The sequence below is a fragment of the Manacus candei genome, unplaced genomic scaffold, assembly GCF_025592945.1.
Source record: "Manacus candei isolate 608988 ecotype Guabito, Panama unplaced genomic scaffold, ASM2559294v1 h1tg000010l, whole genome shotgun sequence".
Taxonomy (NCBI): Eukaryota; Metazoa; Chordata; class Aves; order Passeriformes; family Pipridae; genus Manacus; species Manacus candei.
Genome location: NW_026138058.1, coordinates 8,901,127 through 8,915,007, shown reverse-complemented (window position 1 = coordinate 8,915,007; position 13,881 = coordinate 8,901,127). Strand labels below are relative to the sequence as shown.

At 46.9% G+C, this 13,881-nt stretch overlaps 1 protein-coding gene across 11 annotated transcripts in view; it reads left to right on the top strand.

The window, feature by feature from the left end:
- Positions 1 to 575: 575 nt before the first annotated feature.
- Positions 576 to 13,881, top strand: part of LOC127466586 (uncharacterized) — a 31,611-nt gene continuing 18,305 nt past the window's right edge. For 5 of the 11 annotated variants that reach the window (XR_007902789.1, XR_007902788.1, XR_007902787.1 and 2 more), the window contains exons 1-7: positions 576 to 706; positions 3,114 to 3,234; positions 3,776 to 4,084; positions 4,905 to 4,993; positions 7,591 to 7,671; positions 8,375 to 8,455; positions 9,909 to 10,012. Coding sequence is in view for 8 of the 11 variants with exons in the window: in XM_051777507.1 (XP_051633467.1) it covers positions 584 to 706; positions 3,114 to 3,234; positions 3,776 to 4,084; positions 4,905 to 4,993; positions 7,591 to 7,671; positions 8,375 to 8,455; positions 9,909 to 10,012 (908 nt within the window). In the remaining 3 variants the exon portion in view is untranslated. Of the gene's footprint in view, positions 707 to 3,113; positions 3,235 to 3,775; positions 4,085 to 4,904; positions 4,994 to 7,590; positions 7,672 to 8,374; positions 8,496 to 9,032; positions 9,680 to 9,908; positions 10,013 to 13,881 lie in introns of those variants that run through there. The other 6 variants (XM_051777510.1, XM_051777508.1, XM_051777509.1 and 3 more) reach the window with 6 other exon arrangements.

The window sequence follows — 13,881 nt, the reverse complement described above, 5'->3', positions numbered from 1 at the left end:
AGACGGACGGCGGACGGAGCGCGCGGAGGGACCAGGCGCTAAGGGACGGCGGGCACAGCGCCCTTACGGACAGTACCACCGCCCACTGAGGGCCGGCGGGCGGAGCGCCTTGAGGGACGGCACCACCGCCCACTGAGGGCCGGCGGGCGGAGCGCCTTGAGGGCCGGTACCACGACACACGGAGGGCCGGCGGGCGGAGCGCCTTGAGGGCCGGTACCACGACACACGGAGGGCCGGCGGGCGGAGCGCCTTGAGGGACGGCACCACCGCCCACTGAGGGCCGGCGGGCGGAGCGCCTTGAGGGCCGGTACCACGACACACGGAGGGCCGGCGGGCGGAGCGCCTTGAGGGCCGGTACCACGACACACGGAGGGCCGGCGGGCGGAGCGCCTTGAGGGACGGCACCACCGCCCACTGAGGGCCGGCGGCACCAACCGAGGGCCGGCGGGCGGAGCGCAGCGCCCCCCTCGTGCCGCGCGCGGCGGGGCGGGGCCGGCGCGGCCCTCGCGCCTCGGCCGTTGCCGTTGGGGCGTTGTGCGGCCGCGCGCGCCCCCGAGTGTCGCGGCTGTCGCGACGGCGGGCGATGGAGGAGCCGCCCCCGCCGCCCGCCGCCGCCGGCCCCGGCCCGGCTGATCTCGAGGCGGTGTTTCAGGCCCTCGAGGAGATGCTTGCTTCGTCCCACCCTGAACTGGCTGCGTTTTTGGAGGTGACTTCGGCATAGCGATGGCTGGGGGTCTGCACGGAGGGGCTTTCAGTGTTGTCACACGCCTGAGAAGTAAAGGCATCTTTAATGAGGGGTTTGCTTGCTAAATCAATATTTTAAAAAGAAGATGGAATCAAAAGTATCCCACGTTAGTGAGCATGAGACGTGTTAACCTGTGTTGGCCAAGTTTGGCTGCTTATTTTCAGAGGAAAAATACATAGTGCCGGTGCATTCGTGGTGATGAAGTACAAGCTTTTTTGGGTTATAACATACTGTCTTTGGTCTTAAATCAGAGAGTATTTTTGCCAAGGATTTTGGTTGAAAATTCAGGGAAAGGCTTTTTGTTGAAAATTCAGGGAAATGGTTAGATTGAGTTACCAACTTTCTGTTTCCTGTGGAAAATACAATTTATGAACATTTGGTTGGTATTAAGCATCTTCAGTTGTTTGTGGCATCCTGCAGGTTGTGACTGTCCTTTGCTCTACCTGTGCCTGTCCTCCCTGTGTACAAAACTGTAAGTCTCACGTGCAGTGAGGGGCATGGGAGAGGTCACTCTCTTGTGGCACCAAATGCGGGCTCTCCTTCTTTTGGTTTTCAACACAAAGGAAAAGCAAGAGGTTCTCAGCATCAGTTGCTGCTGCACAAGATCTGCCTTGCATGTGGGTGCTCAAAATGCCATGTTGGTATATGTGCTGAAGCTGCAGTTTGGTTGTTCTCTCAGTATCTTGTTGCCTTCAATAAACTTTCTAGCTTGGAGATCTAGCTGATGTAAACTTCCTACTATTGATCTCCATGTTACGAAGATTCGTCATCTTCCTTTTGCGTGTCTCTCCAGAAAGAGTTGTATATTCCAATCAAAGCTGTGTATTCCAATTCCTGCAAAGCTCCAGCCTGGACTGGAACTCTTCTGCTCAGTGCTGTGTACGGAAGAGTACCTCCTTTCGCCAGAGCATATGGAGGTGGCAGGATTCCTTCCTTAATGCCTGCTCAATGTATTGTCTTGCCTGCACTTTGAACTCTGGCAGTTTTGACAGCTTTTGAACTGCACGTTGAGAAGTGTATCTTTTCCATTGTTGAAGGCCTTTGGCAGTTGGGGTCTAGACTTCCTTGTTAGGAACAGAGGGATTAAGTGTGTGAGCCATGGAGTTGTTGGGGAGCAGGTGTTTTGGTTTTAAGGCCTCATGACTTGTGTAATTACTGAGAAGGATGATCTTGGTCCTGGATGTGATGTGGTTAAAGACTTGGAGCTTATTCTGTGTTTAAGAGCAATTTGGGGACTATTAGGCCTTTTGTTTGAAAGATTCCCTCTTTTTACTAGAAATGTTCTTTCTCTAACTCTTGCATCTTCTCAGACTTTCCTGGAGAGTTCTATTTCTGTATTGGCACAGGTCTTTTTGCATATTACAATACAGCTTTGCCAAATAATGTCTCTGTATTTCTATTAATATGCACAGGCATTGCCTTTTGAAGTATCTAAGGTTGAGTAAGGCCAGACTTAAGGTGAGAAATGCAATTTTTTGGAATTACCCATGTCTTATTACCCAGTTTGATGCTCTTTCGTCTTCTGTAAACTCACACCTACCAGTTTTCAAAAATTTTCTTTTCCTTAATAGAATGAAACATTACAGGCCGTGCACAATCACCCATCCTTAGGATACTGTTGGATAGGCTGTTCACAGAAGAGATATTCTTGAACTGTTCATAGTGAGAATATCTTTATGGCTAAAAGTAAATTCTAGGTACTTAACTTTGGCCCTTAATTTCCTCAGTGGAATAAAAACCTAGCTATGTTGTCTGGCTTTCTGGGATTTTTTTGACCCTACAGATTAGTGTCATGATCATGGAAACATGCCCATTCAGTAAATGGTTGCCTGCAAAATATATGGAGTGGTAGCAGAGGGCTCCAAAAAGCAAGCAACATATTAGAATTTAATGACTTAGCAAATGAATGGGGTGAGCTGAGGTTCCCAGCCAGATATATGTGGCTCATGTGTACAGTTTTGCACCACACAGCCCTTTGCAGTGGTTTGAGCGAGATCTCTTGTTAACAATACATGTGTTGGTAACTAAGAGGGCACCTGGATTTTTCCTGGCTTGTTCCTTATAGAAAGTGTAGTAAGCGAGGGTGCAATTCAGACTGTGAGGAGATGTACTCTCACTTGGTGTATTCTAGTTTTCTGATTTCATGTTTTGATTAATAGGACACTTTGTAAGAGCCTGAGTTTCGATTTGGCAACCTTCTGAATTTAAAACACTTACCATGTAAACCACCTGAGCAGTGTTCACCTTGTGTTACGTGTCTTTTTGGAGGGGAGAAGAACAGTTATTATTGTGTCTCTAAAGAGATTACAAGAAAATATGGAGCGATCTCTGGGTTTATATTTTTTTTTCTATTCGTTTCTCTTTTAAGGAGAATATCATGGGTCAGTGTGAGCCTTCAGGAAGTGAACCTGGGAGTGTCACGGTAGAAGAGAAAACTTCAGCTGGCAACGTGAGCTGTGGGAACAATTCCCCCGAGCCAGAGGGCCCTGGTAAAAAGAGAGTCTGCATGTTTTTAGAGATGACTGAGACAGCTACTCTGAGCCTGACTTTTACAGAAAGGGGAGAGCGGAGTAGTCGATCCAAGAGCTGATGGTAGAGTTGGAGGAGCTGTTGCTTATTTCAAAGGGCAGTTTCTAGATCCCAGATAACAATACTAGTTAATAACTCAGCTCACAATGCCCATTGGTTTCAACCATTTAAGAGAGGACCGAGGTCTCTTTGTCAGTACAGAGAAAGAAGAAGGCTGGAGTTCTGCTTGTGAGAGGTGAATGTCTCTGTTCAGAGTTCTCCCGGGTGCCATTTGCAATGCTAGTGCTGCAACTTTTATTGGGGTACTTCAAAACCTGAAAGTTTGGAAAACTTGGAAGAATTCCTGTTCTTTAAACAGCAGGCCTGAAATTCACAAGTGAGAGCCTGTCTTTCAGGCTGTATTTTATAATCTCTGATAGAAGTACAGTTGCTAGGTGTGGTGCCAAGGGAGGCATGCATCACAAGGACCAGTAATGACTCAGTATTCCTTTTGCTTCTTAGATGTCCATCTGCTGTACCTTTCCAGAAGGGCTGCTCTGCGTGGGAGGAAGGTAGTGAGGTCCAGGCCTGGGCCAGCCCTGGCAGGTGATGATGGCTGCAGCTCTGCTGGGCCATGCCCTGACCGTTACCATGACCACCACAAAATCCTTGTAAACCTCAAGAGCCTGATGAGGGCCCACACAGAGAAGCTGACAGCTGGCGTGGAGGTGCCCAGCCACCCACCCAGCCACTTCCAGCAGCAGTTGGGCACAGCAGTGAACGGGGACCTGCTGCAGTCACCCTCGACCCTTGGCAAGGCCAGCAAGACCGGTGAGATGCAGTGGTCCATGTGGAACTATGATGGGTTTGAGGGTGGCATGGGATTTGAAAATTGGCACTCCCCTGATGGGGGAAGGTTACCTGTCCTTGCTGGTGGCTGCTCAGCTCAGTTCACCCAGTATAGGACAAGGACTGTTCTTCAGGAAGGCTGCCAGTAAGCACAGCGAACATGGTTCATGTGTACCCCAGTCTGCCTGTAGGCTACAGTATAGTCTCTGTGTGTGCTGCACTGAGAATACCCTGTCCTGCTCCCTGTGGAGCTGGCCCAGCCCTGCCAGATGAGACATACTGCTCCTTGCCCAGCTGTAGGGATGATTAATTGTAGCAAGCTCTCACTGAGTCTTTGTGAGATGATAGGCTGGTCGTGTGCAGGGTCAGCTGTAGCATCCTGTCAGTTTTGTGCAAAGAGGAAAAGACCTGGAAGTAAGCTTTCTATCAGCTGTTTCCTGCAAAGGAATTGCAAGCTAAACAGTTTTTCAAGAGGACTGAATGGGTAGGTGAGAGCTAAATAGACAAGTTATTTCTTTTAAAAATCTTTGGGAAGATACAAAGGACTGTGATTATGAAGTTTCTATGTGTTTGTATATAAAATTTACAATCCATATTTTTAATATCTGTACACATCAATTAGAATACATGTTTTTTAAAATGAAGAAACCAGTCTTCAGATCACTTGGGAAGTAAGAATACATTTCTGGAATTTAGTCCTCTGTGCGATTCCTGAAATGTTCAATCAAAGGAAGTATACCAAACACACTGCATACCAAACACAGCTTCTGTAAGCCTGATGACTATGTTTGAATTCTTGCAGCCACACTGCAGAATTGTTCAGTCCTCAATCCTGTGACTGGCACTGCTGGTTCTGCAGCTTTGACCAACACCAGTGGCAGTGATTTCCAGGTGAGTGGAGCATCCTGCCACCCAGGGAAAGTGGAGAAGACTGTATGAATGAAGTGTAGGCTTATAGCCTTCTGTAATGAAGGAGCTAAATTCAAATGTGGATCTCCTTGAGAAGGTGAAAATATTGGGGTTTACAAATATCTATTAAAAGAAGCACTGAAGAGGGAAAGAGTAATTTTGTCATTCAAGTGAGGTTTCAGGGCAGCAGCATAGTGTGTGTCCTCATCAGTGGAGTGGTTTTTTCTTCAGAAGTTTTTTGTCTTGACTCCACCAGAATTTGTCTTAGTTAACTAGTCTATGTTTGTCCTTGAATAATTTCTTTGCCTGGACAAAAAGAGAGTCTTTAATATTCTGAAAAGACTCTGGGAGCCCTGAGTTTCAATTGCAGACTGAGAAAAACTATGATAATCTTTGGAACTGGCTCCACCTCAGAGATGTCTTATTCAAGAGAACTACAGTATTTACTATAAATGATTTATATGATTCTAGTGGAAACCACACTTTATTTGGAGGGCCTGGCTTATCAAATGGCAAAGGATTGGAAGTAGGCTTCCTTTTCTACTGCAGCATAATGTATATCCCTTGGGATTTTTTCTCTCACAGAGGACAAGCAAAGCAATTTATACTTACTTGTGTTAAAAAAAGGCTTGATCCCTTACCCAAGCGTGATCATCCAGTTTCCTATCTTGCAAATATCAACCTTTGTCTTGTGTTCATGATTTTTTTTTACATACAAGCATATCCAAGAGGACTGGGTTATGGCCACAATAACATGAAAGGATAGAAATAGCCAATGTCCAGTAAGGCCATTGATACTCTAATATTTCTTTTTCACACAGCGCATCTTTGTCCTCTCATTTTCACCATGAGCTACTTTTTCATCCAGGACTTTAGGATCAGTCTGAGTGATGGGAAGTCACAATCAAAGAACTTGTCTCTCAGACAGCTGAGATCAATGTTTGAGACAGCAAATCATTCCAAAGTTTTTGGTTTAGTCCTTGCAGTCCCTGAAAAGGTGTGGTGACATTTAACTTCCTGGGTACACTGTGCCGGTCTTATAAGTGAAATGCTCACCTTCTCTTTCACCAGTCTTGTAAATGAGATTATTTTTCCACATGAGCTCCAGGAACCAGCAAACTATTAAGTCTTCTGAGTCCTGACTCTGCAATGTTTTATCACGGTTCATTGTTTCATTTCTGCCTCCCTCTGATCCTTGTCTGTCACATCTTCTCTAGATAAACTAAAAAGATGTCAATTGTATCTTGGTGGAGGCACTTTCTCCTATTGGTGTACGAGGTCCTGTAATGCACCCAAGAAGATGATCTGTGTTATAACAGCTTCAGACTGAGGTCCCCTAAGAAGAGGCAGAAGAAGTTGCAGTGTGAGTTGGTTGGTTGATTTGTTTCTATCAGGGATAAGCTCATCCCTGGCTGTTGACTTGGTAACCTGAATCTTGCTTAAAATCCTGGCTACTTAAGGCAACAAACAAGCAGTGCAGCAAAAGTGAAACACCTTGTTCATATTAAAAAAAAAGCAAACAAAAAGCAACCAACTGAAAAAAATGCGAAATGAACTGTGGTTAAACATAAATCATGAAATTATAAAGGTGGCTTGCCTTTAATGAAAAGGCTTTGCTTAACCAAAATTTCTCAAATTCCAGCTTTTACCTTTCCTTACCTTTCCTCCATCCTCCTCAGTTTGTGGCTATCTTCAGGCTGGCACATCTCAATGAATCCACACTAGGACTTGACTTCATACCCAGCAGAAAGGGTCTCATCTCTTTCTGCTATTCCCTTTGGGGACTTCTGATGTTCATGCTGCTGAGAGACCACGTCTTTCACCAGCGTTTAATCTGTTATGACTTTCCTTATAATAGGTGATTCTGTGGCTTCCTATTCTCTAATTTATTCATCTGTGGAAGAAGCTTTTTATGAATCATTACCTCAGCTAGAAAGTCTGAGGATAATGAGGCACTAAGGTCTAATCCTTCATGTTAGATCTCTTCCGAAGTAAGATTCTATTTCACATATACACGAGTTTCTGTTCAACATCATGATATGACTCATCTTTGTTAGAAGAAATTACCCTTCCAGAGTCCTTTAACTCTGAGGCATCTCCAGAAGAAACAGCAGAATGGACACTGTTTGTTAAAATGGGACTGATCTTTTCACTAGGGTAGGATTTGCTGCTTTTGAAAAACTCTTCTTGTCTTCTTTCTGCTTAGAATGTTGTTTAATTTATATGAATTCTACCAAAAAAAAAAGGACCCTTGGATTACTGACTGTATCCTGTCAGCTTCTAATGGCAATGAAATGTTTTAGTAGCATTCAGACCTACTCTGTGGTGGCAAAGGTATTTTTGGAAATCACCCCTTGGGAGGATGTGTATGTGGACAACTACTTGAAGAAGAACAAGATATTATTGGCAGGGAACTGTGTTCCTGCAGTTGCGTTGTCCATATGTACGTTTTCAGTGTAGGAACCTTTTCCTGTCTCTTAAAAATCTTGTGGTTTGTGATGCTTTTATATACAGCAGGAACACTGTAGTTCTTGAAGAAGTGAAGGCAGATAGATTTCCTCTGTCTTTTTCTGTCACAGGGAGAAGTCAGACTAGATATTGCATGTCAGCTGCTGGAGGAGATGTTATCATCCAATCCGGAAATGGCTGCCTTTTTGGAGGTAACTCTGTTTGATAGCAGTGCTGGGGTCTGCACTGAGAGCTTGTGAGTATTGTTGCATGCCTGAGAAGAAAAGGCTTCTTGAACCAAGCTTTTAGTGGACAGTGAAGTGTTTGCTTTGTAAAGCAAGACTGAAAAAGAGCAGGGAATGAAAAGGTACCCCATGTTATTGAGAATGAGATGTTAGCCTGTATTGGCCAGGTTTTGGTGCAGTTTCATAGGAAAAATACATAGTGCAGGTGCATTCATGGTGATGAAGTGCAAGCTTTTTAGGTTATAGGATACTGTCTTTGATCTTAAATCATGGAGTATTTTGAAGATTGCCACTGAAGGCAAAGATTTTTTGTTGAAAGTTCAGGGAAATGGTTAGATTGAGTTACTAACTTTCTGTTTTCTGTGGAAAATGCAATTTATGAATATTTGGTTGGAATACAGTACTTTCCATTTTTTATACTTTGTGATATCCTGCAAGTTGTGATTGCCCTTTGTTCTACCTGTGCCTGGTCCTCCCTGTGTACAAAACTGTAATTCTTACATGCAGTGTAAACAATCTATGTATAATGTAAATGAGCAGTGTTCACCTTGTGTTACGTGTCTTTTTGGAGGGGAGAAGAACAGTTATTATTGTGTCCCTAAAGAGATTACAAGAAAATATGGAGTGATCTCTGGGTTTATATTTTTTTTCTATTCGTTTCTCTTTTAAGGAGAATATCATGGGTCAGTGTGAGCCTTCAGGAAGTGAACCTGGGAGTGTCACGGTAGAAGAGAAAACTTCAGCTGGCAACGTGAGCTGTGGGAACAATTCCCCCGAGCCAGAGGGCCCTGGTAAAAAGAGAGTCTGCATGTTTTTAGAGATGACTGAGACAGCTACTCTGAGCCTGACTTTTACAGAAAGGGGAGAGCGGAATAGTCGATCCAAGAGCTGATGGTAGAGTTGGAGGAGCTGTTGCTTATTTCAAAGGGCAGTTTCTAGATCCCAGATAACAATTCTAGTTAATAACTCACAATGCCCATTGGTTTCAACCATTTAAGAGAGGACCGAGGTCTCTTTGTCAGTACAGAGAAAGAAGAAGGCTGGAGTTCTGCTTGTGAGAGGTGAATGTCTCTGTTCAGAGTTCTCCCGGGTGCCATTTGCAATGCTAGTGCTGCAACTTTTATTGGGGTACTTCAAAACCTGAAAGTTTGGAAAACTTGGAAGAATTCCTGTTCTTTAAACAGCAGGCCTGAAATTCACAAGTGAGAGCCTGTCTTTCAGGCTGTATTTTATAATCTCTGATAGAAGTACAGTTGCTAGGTGTGGTGCCAAGGGAGGCATACACTCACAAGGACCAGTAGTGACTCAGTATTTCTTTTGCTTCTTAGATGTCCATCTGCTGTACCTTTCCAGAAGGGCTGCTCTGCGTGGGAGGAAGCTAGCAAGGGAGAGCCCGTGAAAATGGGCTACCTGGAATACCCCTGTATATAGTTATATTTATAGATGTATATAGCTGTAGGTATATGGATATTTAGATAGGTATATTGATATTTGTATATTTACATATAGACAGTACAGTTGTAGTAATGTGCAATAAATTCAATTTTTTAAACTGAATTTGCTATATGTAGATTTATATATAGCCAACAGGCTGAGTGCCCCTGGCTCTCTCCCAGGCAGTAAGGGCATCCTGCCCTAGCACTGGGAGTTCCTGTCAGTCCCCCAGGGTGGAAGGAATAGCAGAATTACTGCTTCCACTCTGCATCCTTCTTGCAGACTCTGAGAACCATGGACACTATGCTGGAGGTGACGGTGCTCAGCTCTTCTGCCTCCAGAGTCGACAAATTGCTGCAGGACAGCTTTGAGGTCTGGCCTGTGCGAAGAGTGGGGATCACAGTGCTGTTCCTCACCCTGTGTGGGAGGGTTTGCCCACTCCTGGGTGAGTGGCCCCCAGCCCAGTGCTACGCAGGCAGAGCACGCTGTGTGGAGGGTATCCACCTCCCCTGAGGAGGCAGAGGCTGGCACCAAGCTCTTCTGGAGCACAGTGGCTGCAGAGGATGGCACCTGCCTGGCCACAGAGTTGGCCCAGAGCCTTTGTGCCAGGCCTTTGAGGGACTCCAGGGACAGGAGCCCTCCAAGACTTTGCTCAAGGTCAGAGGAAGCCTTGGGGGATGGTCCAAGTCTTGCCCAGGATTGGAGTTAAGCCACTGCTGCTGGAGCGAGTGTCTGCTCCCAGGGCTCATCTGCAGCTTCTCTCTTCCCAGGTGCTGCTGGACTTGACCCAATCTGAAAGCACAGCTGTGCAGAAGAGGGTTCTGGGGAGGATCAGGAATCTGATCCATGGGCTGGCCAACATTTCCAAATGGAGGTAAGGCCCAGGAACCGTCCAGCTGGGAAATGTGCTCCTCCCTGCTACTCTCCCTGTCAGGCTGCTGCCCAGCTGACTGTTCCAGGAGACCTGCAAGGCCTTTCACAGCCCAGACTCACCTGGATCTAGCCCTGGCTACTGCTGTTAGGGAAATTTCCCTGTCCATCCAAGGGCCACTTGGCAGTCATACTTTCACAACCTGAGCTAGGACCAGAGACCCTTCGCAGCTACACACCCCACACTGACACATTCAGGCCAGGTTTCCTTACCAGCCCAACCCCAGGTTTCCCATAGCAGAGTCTCAGATGTCCTAATCCTTAAAATAATTTAATCTTGGTGCAGTAACTAAATAACAAAGTAACAGCCTGAGCTGGAGCCTCTGATGAGGAACCCCGAACAAAGCAACCCCTGGGCTTTTATACCCTCACAGTCTAAGCACACCTAAGTCTGGGGGTCATTGGCTCCTACTGTGTCTCAGTGTCTGGTCACCTGACTGGGTCACAGGTCCCTTCGCCCTTTGTTAAGCAAAGGGTCAACAGTTCCTGGCCTCTTGCCTCGGGCTCCCACCCAGAGCTCAACCTTCAGCTCCCACTGCAGCTGCACATGGAACTACTGGTGCTGAATGTGTTCCTCCACTGCTGTGCCTCCCTAGCAGGTGGGTGCTGACCGAGGGGAAGGGGAAAGACAACAGAAGAGGGAGAAAGCAGCACCCAGAGACTGTGTGGGGGGAATAATTTATTTCCTTTTTCTTATCTAAAGACTCGCTGCAGCCCTGTTAGTGCTGCCAGTGGAGGGGCTGCTTGCAGTGCTGCGGAGGGTCCTTGAACACTAGGGGCCCTCCTCTTTTGGGGTTGTTTGGGCCCTCTAGGTGAGTGTTTCCAGCCCTGACAAGGAGTAACAGGATTGCAGCTGCTTTTGTGGGAAGAGGAACTTGCCACCACTGCCTCCCCCTGCTCTCCTGGGGCTGCACCTGCTCTGTAGGGATAGGCACAGATGGATGGATGATTTGGAGGGCACAGAGGGCAGCTTCTGTTGTGCTGGGTTGGTCCTCCATGTCGGAGCCTGCAGGGCTGCTGGCAGGGCTTGGGGGCCAAGTGGGAGTGCCTCCTTGGGAGCTGGTGGAGCAGGAGCTGGCCTCAGGGCTGTTGTCCTCCTCCCCAGCAGCATGGGAGTGCAGCAGCCTCTGGGCCTCCTCGCTGCACTGACCCACAATGATGCTGATGATGCCATCAACCAGCTGTTCTGTACATTGCTCAAGGAGAGGCTGCAGCATCTGGAGCATGACCTCCTTGTCTGGACCCCAGAGGCACAGGATGTACAAGATGCTCTTCTCTGCTCTCACTGCCAGCCACCATCGGGACCCAAATATTGCCTCCAGCCTCTGGCGCAGCCAGGGCAGCACAGGGTCAAGGAGATGCTCCTTTTTTTTGAAGAGTTGTGCCCAGACCTTGGGCAGGAGGCCAGCCACGACCCCAGTCCCTGCAGCCCCTTGCTCAGCTGGGGAGAGTGTCCACTGTGGAGAAGAGGGAGGGGACCCTGCAGGGCGATGGCAGCTGTTTCCATCCAGGAGGCCAAGAGCTCCTTCTGCTTGGCTGCTGCCCTCTGGTGATTCTTCAGGGAGTGTGATGACACACTCCAGATACTTTTGTTCCTGCAGAGAAAACCTGACAGACTCTATCAGTCTTCTGCACAGTGGGCACTCTGGTTTCTTCTCGTCCCAAAGCAGGATCCAGACCATGTAGAATTCGTGGCCATTGTATTAACGTGTATGTATCACATAAGAGACACTCTCTTGGGCATTATGACAGATAGGGCAGCTCTACTCTGTCCCCATAGCCCTGTCTGTTTTTCTGGGCAAGAGGAAAGACTATCACCATTCCTGGGTCCAGCACTGATCCAACCGACAGGGTGTCCAGGGTCCTGGGAGTGCACCACCCAGGCTCTGTGGGGGTACCTTTTTATAGATAAATTTTCCTCATCCCGGGATTAAGTTTCTCACTCTTCATGCAAATAAGTGAGCATGTGCAATACAGTCTTCTGGACCTTTCTGGAAATGGGCTGGAGGGCCTTGAGGGTCTTTTGGTGGTCTTGATTCCCCTCTATTGGTCCTGCTCACTCCTTGACCCTACTTCTGCACTTGAGCTGTCCTTAGTGTTGTGTAGTCACCATATACCAGAACAGGAAATTTGCCCCCAGAAAGGTGCTACCTTACCTTCATACAAACCCCCTTTCCAGGCACATCCTGTTCTAAGTTGCCTGCTTGGTGTTTGAGGCATTGCAATGCATTAACTCTTTACTGCCCAGCTTTCTGCAGTTAGTTCAAAAAAACAATTACCATCTAATGGGGACAAAAATCATCCTTAGGGCCCAGAGGACAGTAAAAGATTTGCATTCTTAATGACAGGGCAACATCTGCACTCTTTTTTTTTCTTTCTCATGTTTCTCTAGTACTGTCTTTCTTGCACTTGTAGTTGTTGCAGGCTTAAGGTGTTAGACACCACTTTTCCACTGTAGATGGTGCCAATATCTGTAGTGAACATACAGAGCTGGACAGAAGGCAATGTGAGGCTAAATTCTTCCCAACTGAGGATGGAGTGATCACTGAGTTCAGGAATGCTCGAGCAAAAATCAAGCCAGCAGGATTTTATAGAATTTACATGTAGAATAGCTTCAGAGCAGAAAATACAGACCTCTCTTTGTTGCTGACATGTTAAAATCTAATTCAGTTTAATAACATTCAAATTAATATAGCTCATATACAACTTAATGCAATTCAAATTTAAACAGATATAACATAAAGTTTACACAATGAAATAAAATTAGATTTTAAACATTTTAATACTATTTAATACAATTTAAATTTAAAGTAATGCAACTTAAATTGTTCACTGTCTGGCCACCCAGCTGACCACCATCTTCTTTTTCTATGGTGGCATACCAGCCTGTGGGGAGGTCTCTTGTCCCTTGGTGGTGCTGCCTGGTGTGGGGCTTGCCTAACCACCCTCTCTCCCAGTCATGGCAGACTGGCAGGAGAAGATGACTGGCAGCAGCAGCAAGGAATCAGTGGCATGAACCCAGTCTTCTCCTGAGCAGTCTCTCAGGCGCTGGGCAAGATGCAAGGAAATGGGATGGGAGTTGCATGCAGCACTGGGGACAGGGCAGCTGCTGGTGCTGTGGGGATATCCTCATTCTCTAACTCTTCTTACATGGCATTGATGAAGCAGTGGGCAGCTGTGAGGACCCAGTGTGGACTGACAGTGGACATATATATAGGGCAGATATGCCCTGTGCGGGGATCCCAGAGATCCCAGACGCTGACAATCCCACATGAGGACCCTGGCTGGATACCCGTGCCACCCTCCATGTGTGATATGATCTAGGAGAAAGCCATGAGGTCATAGTCAGAAGATCATCTAATTCCAACCCCGTCTGCCATGGACAGAGTCATTCTCCTCTAGAGCAGGTAGCACAAAGCCCCATCCAACCTGGCCTTGAAGACTTGCAGTGATGAGAGAGTCCAGTTTTCTATTCCCTGGTGCACTGTACATACACACACACACATAAGTATTCAACGTTGCTTCCATTTGACTGCTGAACAGCTTCCCCCTTTTTCCCCAGGTACAGCAGAGCCTGGCTGTTGGACTGTCATTTCAATTACAGCCAATAAGCTGCTCTCCTTGATGACCAAGGAGATTCTCTGAGCTTTCCTTTGATGAAGTTAAAGGAAGACCAAGGAGCTGGAAGGTTCCTACCCAGACATCCCGAGTCCAGTTTCCAGTTCCCTGGTGTGCTGTACACACATCCACACACAGAGGCATCCCACTGGTCAGCAGCCTAAGACACTGTGCATTTCCAGCTGCTGGCCCCAA